Below are 11,748 nucleotides of genomic sequence, written 5' to 3'. Positions count from 1 at the left end.
AGTAAAAATGTTCTGACTTCTAGAAATGGGGTATATTGTGAAACGAAAGGCAATGGATGCTTCCTTGAAAGTTTGGAGTTGAAAATAAAATGTTTTGTGAGAAGCTATCAAGGCAGACACTCAGCCTAAAAGAACTAAATGTCATCACTGTAGGAAGGCATTTTTCCAATCTGCATTTTTCCAAATATAGTTCATCAACTGGTTGTAGAGGCTACTTCCTGAATTCCCATAGTAGGTCTTTTACACCCTGCATAATCTTTTCTCTCCTTTGTAGTTATTTGGTCATTCTTAGAAAGATTGGGGTTTCAGAAGCATGTTCAAAATGAGTAAGATAACATGTAGTGTTTAAGCATTACAAAAGATTCTTTTATAGGCAAGTGATATAAAAAATGCTACATAAAATCATTATGGCAAGCACCCATTTTTTGTTGCTAATAACTAGCAGTTTTCAGGTATTTGAACTCTCCAAAAATTTAAGATATGAGGATCTTAAAACTGCTCATTAAATATCACTATGTTGCAATTAGCATTGGATCGTCTTGCAGAGTGCACTGTGAGAATTTTCAAATATTGATAGCCTCATTTTTTCAAAGATGAAGAGCAAAAATAATTTTTAAATACCTAGTGAATGATCAACATATAGTATTGGTTAAATGAGAGAACAGATATATAGTTTCAGTATCTTGCACATATTAGTCACTTGATAAAATTGAAGCAATAATAATAAGGTGGCGGCTATCATAAAACTATTTTTATTAGTTTCTTAAACTAAACAGGAAATTCTAGATAAAATTTGATTTCTCATTACTTTAACCTGAGTTCTTCAGCAGAAGGCTATAAGAAAAGTAGTGTGCTTTTTGTGGAAAAAAATTGGAAAAGTAGTGTGCTTTTGGTGCCCAAAGGAAATTCAAGAGTTCAGAAGGGAAACTGAGGCAAGAGGGACAGAGTTTTTAACTAATGGAATACATCATTTCAAAAGATTTTCTATTGGTCACTTTTAGCTTGAATAAGTTCTTTTCAATCTTAGGATATAGAAATAACAATGTGAAGATAATCATAAATATTTTCTTTTATTAATTGTGTTACTTTTGATCACAGATCTTGGTATATGTAAAATAAATATGTGCATCACTGTATGAAAGGATACACATGTTGACATTAAGAGGTTAATATTTAAAGCAATTGGGAAAGATATTTGGAATGGTGAAGACCAAATAATCATATAGCACTACTGAAGCTTGTAGTTCATATTTCTTCATTAAATAAAATAAAATCTACTAATGCAAATGTGCTCCACCCTCATTTAAAAAACATTCCTATTTTCCTCTTCCATAGAACTCCCTTATCTTAAGGATGCAGGTTGAGACTTTAAATTCTAAAATACACTAATCATAAAGAGATGTTTGCCATGCAATATTAGGTTTAAAATTTAAATACTCCTAAGGGCACACATGCATGTATTAAATGATTTGGAAAATCCTACTCTGGAATTATCTTGATCGATTTATCGAATTTCAGACCACATTTTTTACCTTCCTTGCTTGCTTGTCACAGGATTCAGAGTGTTATACTCTTATTACAGGTTTCCAGAATAAGAACGAGAAAAATTGTTTTTCTTTTAGCACGATGTACTCTGCCTGCCCCATGTTCAATAGCACATGATTTGGAGTTTCTCTAATTAGAACATTCATTAATGCAGGTAAGACAGTCTATGTTGAACAGCCTGCTTTGACCAAAGAAAAAAAATGAAGAGCAATCTGGGACTTCTCTCCCTTGCACTTGCCAACCATCCTCACCCTGCTTGGCTCATGCCCAGAGGCCTAAAACTCCCCCAGGCAGAGCATCCTGAAGGCCCCTCCCTGTGCCTGTCAGCGGACACCTCCCTTGGTTATTGCTTTTTCCACCTTCTGCTGGACCAATGAATTAGTAAAATTTGAAATTTGATATTCAAGTGAGCACCAAATATACACATTTCCTTTTTTCCTCTCCTGTTTTTCTCTTCCAGACAGGCTTTTCTGACACCCTGTTTTAGGAGAAATGCACTTGCTTTCATAAATGTCTCAGCTCTGTGTATTCTAACTATGGCTGCACTTAGTGTGCCCCTTGCCAGACAGCCAAGGCCTCAAGGGAAGAACACTGGTTATTCACCCCTGTAACTTTTATGTCCCTTTCTGTCCCTGGTTCACAGATAACATTTGCTTGGTTAAATTTTCATTGAATTACTTAAATCAAACTCTCTTTTTAATTAGTTCTTCAACTAACAATTTTCAGGCACCTGTCTTTAACAGACTTTACACCAGTTTTTTTTAAATTTTTTTTTCCTAATTAGAACATTTGTGATGCAAAGATAGATGAGCGAGAGCCCTGGCTGTTGAGAAATTACAATTCAGAAAGGCATATTGATGATACACAAATAAATCCAAACCAAAATTGTAGGGGAGCAATGAGAAGGGAAGGCTTCACAGAAGAGGTGACATTTGAGCTTGATGAAGGGATAGAATCTGCCACGCAGCAAAAAAAAAGAAGCAGCTTGTTATCTCAGATCTAGATTTTGTTTAACATTGTAATGTCTTTCTGTCTTAATCTGGAAAACTATAGATTCCTTTGTAAATTGCTATGAGCATCTCAAAGATAAATGAAGATTGCTGAAGGAAAAAGGAAAGCAGGACACAATTACTAGGATATTCTCACACTTTGCCCATCCTCTGTTCACAGTACAAATTATAAATGTGTGAAAAATAAAAAGGTTCCATGCAATGAGTCACCCAGGATGTTATCAGTACTTAAAAATCTGACCGGGTAGGTAATAAGACACATCTACCTATCCTGTTCTGGTCAAAACTCATATATAGCCTGGGAGCAAAATAATAAAGCCATGTAAAAATTTTCATGCAAATGCACAAAATATTCTAATCCCACAAATGACATTTAAGAATGTCTGTTAGTGAGAAAAATACAATTTTAAACTATAAGTTTGGAGAAAGGACCAAATTTTTTAAAACATCTTACAACTAAATTCGGGGATTTTTTTCTGTTTGAGGTATGGAAGTGATTTTTAGAATGTAATTTCAATTTCAATAGCTGATCTCATTACTTGTGTTATCATAATGACCTGCTGTGGTGTCATAATGGTCTGTTGTAGTATCATAATGACCTGCCATGATATCATAATGACCTTCTTTAGTGTCATAATGACCTCATAATGACTGGCTGTGATGTCATAATGACCTCACATGATGCCATACTGACCTGCTATGGCATCATAATGATCAGCTATGATGTCATAATTCCATGTCATGATGTTATAATGACCTGATATGATGTCATAAGGTCCTGTTGTGATATAACAATGTCATGTTGTGATGTCATAATTACTGGCTATAGTGTCTAATAACCTCACATGATGTCATACTTACTGGCTGTGATGTCATGCTGACCTGCTGTGATATAATAATGACCTTCCATGATGCATAATGACCTGCCATGATGTCATAATACCCTATGTAGTGTCACAATAACTGGCTATCGTGTCATAATGACCTCACATGATGTCATAATGACTCGATACATTTGTCATTAAAATGACTGAAATAACAAGTTGATTCATATTTCAGTCTTTTTATCTGGAAAACTTAAAACCAAATTAACTGACTCTGATTGATATAGGGAATATGTATTTTTACGGAAAAGTGGGTTATCTCATATTTCACCCAAAGCAGGATTTTAGTAGGTAAAATGGCATGAACACATTTAGCCTGAGATTCAAAGAAACTTGTTATCCTCTCCGAGTTTTATGTTCATATATTATATACAAAACATTTGTAAACATAAGAGAGATGTAACAATACTATCATCAGGAGAGATAGAAGAACAAAATTTTCAGCTTCTAGGTAAGTGTTTTCCTTTCATTAATCACATGTTCCTAAGTCTAACACAATCTAAATGCTGCTTTGCAAGCTGCAGACATGACAGGTGCTTGAACTGCTATCACGTTAAAAAAAAAATCACGTGTTGTTTGTATTTATCTGGTTGCAAACAGTTGAACACTACACTGACCAAGTTAGCTGGAACAAACATCTTTTATTAACACACACTTAACAGGATTTAAAATATTCATGGGAAATGTGCATTATTATTATTTGGCATCAGCACACTAGATTTTTAAAAATGCATGGAACTGGATATTGCTGGCACACCGATGTAAATGACAAATTATTTGAAAAAAGAAATCTATTAAAATTCTTCCTGGCCCTTTGTCTATGAGAACTTCTCTGCACCCCAGCTGTGGCTTCTCTGGTTATAGCTCAATTCTTTCCTAGGTTTCTCTTTCTGGTTTCTGTCCCACCTCAGGCTTGGTGAACATCACTGTCTTGAAATATCCCACTCAAAATATTGCCACCGGTGACCTGTTTGGGCACTGGAAAGTTTTGGGGGCTATGGCTGATGGAGAGAGTTGCCTGTTGATGGTATAAAATTTAAATGTGGACATGAGGTGACTTCTCTGTTTCATTCTGTAAGATGATATGTGAAATTTCTACATTGAAAATTGCACTTTGGTGAGCGGAAGGTTCTGGTCAGGATCAAGTCTGAAGTGCGATTCTAGCTTGGAGCTGTCAGCATGGGTGGTTTTATAAGCAATGCTTTGTGGTCTTGACAGAAAAACTGCTCGTGCCCAGTGCCAATCACTCAGTCTTTGTCAAGTCAATTGCACATCCTTTCAGAGATGGCATCCATCTCCACTGACATCCAAAATATAGAGTACACTGTCACCATGTCTCAGGGGTGAGTTTGCACTGGTAACATAACCTGCAGGGGCAAATGGCCAGCTTCTGGTTCTTTGCTAATGTGCGTGACTCCACAGTGTATGTGTAAAGCAGAGGAAAGAAGAGTCAATCCATCTGAAGGAAAGGATTTCAATAAAAATGTTGTCTGGGTCTCTTGAGTTGCTACCTGTATTGTAAATCAGTTACATACTCTTACTTAAGGAAAATGAAGGGTTAATGCTTTCACCTCAAACCCGGGCCCGAAATATCATGAAGATGACACTGACTCTGCATGAAATTTGTAACCACATAGAATCAGTAAGACTTATTTTATAAAAGGAGAGAGGAAGTAAGTTGGTTCAACAAAGGATGCTGCCTTAATTGGTCATTTGCAATGTTTTAGGCTTTGTTTATTCACATGCCACCCTCCTGCCTATAGATAGGAATTCCTGGCCCCCATTCAATAAGGACAGTGGGAACATCACCACTGAAGACTCTGATTGTGTCCTTTCTCTGGGGCAATATAAATTATGGTACCAGACAAAGGAAACCCTTTCTCCCATCTTCCAACTTGACATTCTACCATTACCTCTGCAGTGGGTCAACTAATTATTTTTACTACATCTTTATGGAGTGCCATCAAGCAAGCGTGTTGCTCTATCTATTTTCAGTTGTTTTCTTTTTTAAACGTTTCTTCAGAAATCTATTTTCAGTGTGAGCATTCCAGTTCATAATCTGAATATAGCTGGTGATCATTATGTTTGCCTGTCCAGAGTGGTTATAATCCTTCCCTAAAAGGTAGTATATGAACGGCTATAGGGTCTGGGGTATTGTTTATTGTACTGTACTGATTGACTGACTGGTTCCTTTGAGACCAAAGACATTGCATGTAAATTAGCTAACTTGTTCCCTGGGAATAATTACAAATTGGGAGACATGGATTAAATATTATATATTACTGTTCCTGTTGTGTTTTTTATGATATAAACTTTAAAGATCTGATCTGAGGAAAATTGTTCTGATTCTCTCGTTTTATATCTTATCATCACTGAGATAATAGAATTAAAGGTATTATAAAATAAAACAATCTACTTAATACATATTGATATTTTTTTTCAACTATACCATTAGATTAACATATAGTCTTTTGAAAGTCACTCAGGTTCTCATTGGATATAATGCCAGAATGGCAATTGGCCAACAGAGAAACATTTCCTAAGAAGCCTATGATTAACAGACTTGACAAGATTAACCCTAAAAACCTCATTCCTCAAAGATAGTGTCCTCATTCACTCTTTGTAGCTTGATTTAATTTCCAACTTTTCTAAAAAAAATGATACTTCTCTCTAAATATATATGCTTGTGTAGATGTGATCTGTGTAAAACCAAACTATATACCATGTATTTATTTCCTGAATATGACTTAGTAAAAACATATAGATAAGAAAGACTTTTCAGTGAAAATCTAGAAAATTATCTTTATTAGTTGAAAAAGGCAATTCCTCTGTACTCTTTGTAAGGCATGCAGAATCACTATTACAGATTTTGCTCCTTTATCCTAGAGGTTGTATTTTGGGTATAAAAGTATGAGGGACTTGGTTTCCAGGAATAAGTACATGGGCACTCCAAGCAGTCTCATGATGTAATGTCCATATTTCATTTTCTTCTGCCTGCCAGAATTCCTCTAAAGCAGAAAATATTTTCTCATAGAGCAGAAAATGGCAACCTTTTTTTGTCAGGGCACCTAAGTGTACCCTGAAGGATAGAATGGGGCCATGTCATAATTTATCCTGAAGTACTTCTTCCTGTCTGTATGCCTAACCCTCCAAACCCACAAGCCCACATTTTTCTTCCTTCTGAGAGACTGACCACTTTTATCCTCTCTGATGCCCTGGAAAAGATTATTGTTGCTTAATGAGAAGAAAATAAAATAGGCTCATTTCCTTGCTTTGGAAAAATTAAAGACAGTTAAGGCTTCCTAATGTAGAAGACATTTGGCTCTATGTTGTTTAGACCACTTACTGTCCTCTGCAGTCATGAGTGGAATCCAAGAACTGTGTGCACTGCCAAATCCATTGGAGGCAACCAACCGAAACTCATACTCTGTGTACGGTTGGAGATCTCTCACTTCATAGCTTAACGATGCAGAAGGACTGGAAAATAATCTATATGGGAGAGAAATGTTAATTAGGAAATTTTAGTCATTCAGAGAAATAAAAAGCAAGTCATTGTAGAAATTTCCAGAGAAGTAGACATACATGAACTACTGCCATTTTGTGCCATCAAATGATATCTCTTTGGGAATAAGTGGTCATCGGCCAGAGGTTTGTAAATTCATGTTTACATGAGATATAAATTTTATCAGTATTGAGGTTGATTGTCATGGGAATTTATAAAACAGGGACTATAATTTTCCAGTCATGGTTTAGACAGCAGTTTGTCATTTTCAGATATAACCTGGCTTTATGCTCTACCTATGTTCATGAAAAGCTTAATGTAAAGAAATCTTACTTTCAAAGCTATCTTGAAGAAAAATAGATGTTTTTGCAAAGCACATTGTTATCTGCCAGGTAGTTTGCTTGTTTCTTCTTGGAACTTTCAAAAAATGACCTGTATTTGTGGCAAATGAGGGCTGACCTATTCTTCAAAAATTGTACATGTGCATACAATAACCCAGCTGACAGGAAGATGGGCAAAGGAGAATGCTCACTCTAGAAAGCCATGGGTGGAGTAGCCAGGCCTCATCTGGAGTTGGTATCTGGGAGAGCCGGGAGCGTTGTTACGAGCTGGTGTAGACCAGACAACCTGAAGACTGGTTGGAGTGGCAGATGAAAGCCTGGGAGGCAGCATGCCATCTGGAGCTGTCGAAAAACACAGATGAATTAGAGCAGAGAAAACTGTGGAGAACATATGCTGGATGGAATCGAAATGCTCCATATACTGGAAAAACTGTTCCTCAGGATCAACAACAATGTTAAACATGGTCCATTTAATTTAACATTTTCATTCCTGAACTACTGTACTTCCTTATTGTTCATTTCAACACAATTACATTAGTATTTCAGTCTTAAAAGCCAGCCCCCAAACAGCAAGACAAATGAATATGCACACATTCCCACCTGTACTTCTGTTTATCTAATTGAAAACAGGGAGGGAATTTAGTGAAGCAAATATGAGAGGACCTTTTTAATTTAACTCTTTGTTCAACAGACCAAGTGACTGAACACTGAAGTAGTCCAGGTCTTAAGTTCGTTCCATCCATAACCCATAATCACCTTAATCACACTATCACACAGGAACATCATGGGCTCTTTTATTCTTTCTGAGGAAGAGAAGCTTGCGAAAATTGTACTTTTCTGTAATTAAACATGTAGCATATTTAATTCTTAATTAATTAATCAAGTCTCTTGGCTTAATTCTCACCCATGAGACTATGAACTAAAATATTTTTTTCCGTATATATCTTAGGAAGTTATCCATTTTCACAGTGCCCTTGCCCTTAAATATGTCATAAGTCAGAGCATGCATGTTACATTTTCAAGCATTGGTAAATCTGTTCTAAATTCAGTGTACCTGTTTGATATAATCTATCAGAGATTGGTTCTAGAAGGCTTAATAAGAATGAGGGAATCTACAGCTTATTTTTTAAAATTTGTTATATATGACAGCAGAATGCATTACAATTCATATTACACATATACAGCACAATTTTTCATACCTCTGGTTGTACACAAAATACAGTCACACCATTCATATCTTCATACATGTACTTAGGGTAAAGATATCCATTTCATTCCACCATCTTTCCTATCCACTCTTTCCCTCCCTCCCCTTTGCCCTATCTAGAGTCCATCTAATCCTCCCATGCCCCCCCCCACCCCGCCAACCAACTAAATTGTGAATCAGCATCCTTATATCAGAGAAAATATTTGGCAATTTTTTGGATAGTTTAACATCACTTAGCATTATATTCTCCAACTGCATCCATTTACCTGCAAATGCCATGATTTTATTCTCTGCTATAGTGTATGGGTTTTATGTGCTCAATGACTCAGGAGAACCTGCCTATGAACCATGAGGTCAATGAATGACCAGTGATGAGAATGGGAGAATTAGATGACATGTTTCATCAATCTTCTGTAAAGGTTTTGGGTTCATCAATAATGCACTCAATTGTTCAATATGCATTTATGGAGGCTCCACTCTGTGCAACGTAGTGTTCTTCATAAGGAAGGAAAACAGCACCGAGTAACACAGATACCACTCCTGCCCCGTGGAGCTTATATTATAAGTGAAGTGAGCAAGCAACAAATAAAAAGATATATAAAAGGATGCCAGGTGGTGGTGAGTATCCTGGAGAAAAATAAGGCAGGAAAGGAAAGAAAAAATGAAGAAGAGTTTGCATTTTAGTTATGAGATACCAATTTGGATCTCGTAGAAAGATTTTAGGAAGGATATGTAATGAGATGATATTTGGACAGAGACCTCAATTCCATAAGAGAGGAGGCCATGAGACCATCTGGAGGAAAAGCCAGGTAGCCAGAGACAGGAAATGCAGAGGCAGCATGGAGAGGGGGCGCTCTGATTGTGTTCATGAAAGAGCAGAAAGGCCAGAGTGGCTGAAACACACTGAGGAGGGAGAGAGGGGAAGTGGATAGAGGTTAAAGGACAGGCAGGGTCTACATCCTGTGGGACTTTGGAAGTCACAGGAAGAGCTTTGGATTTTGTTTTAAATGGGGCTGGGAGATACAGTAGGCTTTTAGTAAAGGAAATGACACAATCTAAATCTAAATTTATCAAGACCACTCTCGGCTAATGGGAAAGAGGGGAAAGAGTGGAAATAGGGACATCATCTATTGTGACAATCGAGGAAAAAGATGCCAGGGACTTAGATGATGGTTGTGGAGGTGGTGAGGTATTTTGCTATTGAGTGGGGAGTGTGTTAGTAATTGAATATAAGGGATTCAAAGAAAATGCTAATGTCAGCCCAAACAGGTGAATGGTAGTATCATTACTGAAATGAGCAGTACTGATAGGAAAAATTGGTTGCAGGAGGATTAAGAGTTATATTTTGTTCATGTTATATGTATATTGTAAACTCATTAGAGATAACACAGAAGTTTCTGATGAGAGTCTGGGGAGAAGTTGTAGGTCAAAGTAGATATGGTATTTAAAGGCTGAGACTAAATGAAAATAAACTAGGGAGAATGTAGATAGAGTGGATATACAAGAGATCTGAGCCCTGAGCCCTGGAATCCATCAACATTTATGACAAGGCCTCTGTAGTAAAGGAAACTGACAAGGGGTTATCAGTGGGATGGTGGACAAACCAAGAGAAGGGGCACACTGGAAGCCAGGAAAGCAAAGGATATTACAAAGAAAGGGATGGTCAAGTGCATCCAAGCATGCTGAGTTTGAGGAAGAAGGCCAAGAGCTGCAGAGCATATGCCTGTAATCCCAGTGGCTCAGGAGGCTGAGGCAGGAGGATCACAAGTTCAAAACCAGCCTCAGAAATTTAGCAAGGTCCTAATCAAGTAAGCAAGACCCTCTTTCCAAATAAAACATAAAAAGGGGGCTGTGGATGTGGCTTAGAGGATAAGGACTCCTGGGTTCAATCCCTGGTTATCCTCCCCTGCAAAAGGGTTAAACTTTGCATTGTTTAAGTGACAGTGTTTGTTGACCTCACCAAGAACAGAAGCCATAGAGGTGGGCTTGGAATTCTGATTGAAGGCTAAGAAGAGAATGATGGGGAAAATGAGTAGATTTAGTAAGCTTAGACAACTTGTTACAGGGAGTTAGCTTTAAAGAGGAGTCGAAAATGGGAGAGCAACTAAAGAAGTTCACGGCATCAAACAAAGGTTTTGAGGTATGGCAACATGTGCATTCTTATTGAAAAGTTTGAATAGGAGACATGGGGAAATGATATGTGGGAGAATAAACAATAATTGCCACAGCAAAGGGCTTGTATAGAAATAGGCAGACAAAACAGGGCACATGTGAACTGAATGGACAGCCAGAGCTTCTAGCTGTTGAATAGAGCAGGGTCTGTAGTCCCCATTGTGCAGAAATGAATGCAGAGAGTGAGATGCAGGGAAGTGGGTAGAATCAGTGATGGGAAAATAGCAAAGATCTCTTACCATGTCTCAGTGAGCAAAATAAAAGCAAAGGCAACATCCCAGGGCCAAAGTGTGAGAGTGAATTAGTTACTTGAAGAGAGAGAAAGTGGGATAAAATAATTATTAGTCAAGTTTGGCCTGACTAGGAGCTACAATAAGACTGCCACCCAGGGCCAGCTGTCCCATAGCTTAGCTCTAAACCTTCAGTGTGAAGAACATTCATTGCTAAAGACTTTGCAATCAATACTTTATCTATGAACACAAATAGTTTAAACAATGCTGACTTCTTTGGTAGAGATGCTTCGATTGATTTTTCATATACGTGTACACATGTAAAATGAGCACTGTGAAAACATGGGCAAAAAATAAGGTTCAAATTTTATATAATGTGTGACATATAAAACCAAGTCCCTCATTTGAATACTGTTTTGTCTCATTTTTCTACACCAAAGAGTAGAATGTCATTGACAATCTAAACTCTGAATATTAGTTCTAAGTCATCATCATGAAAAAGATAATCACAATTTTTAATATGCACCCCAAATCCCTTCATGTATTTAAAACTGCATTATTATACTATTGAGAAAGAGAGGATGCCCCAAACTAGGCTCCCTAAGAATACGTAAGTATCATGTAGTTTCTTCTGAGTGATAGCAAAACAAAATAGCCTTTAAATCGGGCATACTTTGATTATATAAAACTGCAAAGTATTTCCAAACAAGTGGTCATCTTGAATTAGTTTTACGTAAGTACTTATTCCCTATGCTCCTAGTGATGATGAATTGTGGACACCTTTCTTTCCCCTCTATTTAACCCCTTTTATCCTAGATCTACTCCTTAGAGGCTCCTTAGCACTGAAGCAATAACTG

At 37.1% G+C, this 11,748-nt stretch overlaps 1 protein-coding gene across 1 annotated transcript in view; it reads right to left on the bottom strand.

The window, feature by feature from the left end:
- The window catches only part of USH2A (usherin), a gene marked incomplete at its 3' end in the record, with an annotated part of 798,897 nt that overhangs the window by 265,979 nt on the left and 521,170 nt on the right, over positions 1–11,748 (bottom strand). The window contains exons 39-40 of the mRNA XM_081297837.1: positions 7,474–7,624; positions 6,786–6,928 (exon numbers count right to left, since the gene is read on the bottom strand). Of these exons, the coding sequence (XP_081153963.1) occupies positions 6,786–6,928; positions 7,474–7,624 (294 nt within the window). The remainder of the gene's footprint in view (positions 1–6,785; positions 6,929–7,473; positions 7,625–11,748) is intronic.

This window comes from Spermophilus citellus (assembly GCF_964194105.1).
Source record: "Spermophilus citellus genome assembly, chromosome: 6".
NCBI classification, from domain to species: Eukaryota; Metazoa; Chordata; class Mammalia; order Rodentia; family Sciuridae; genus Spermophilus; species Spermophilus citellus.
This window is presented reverse-complemented; position numbering and strand designations above follow the sequence as displayed.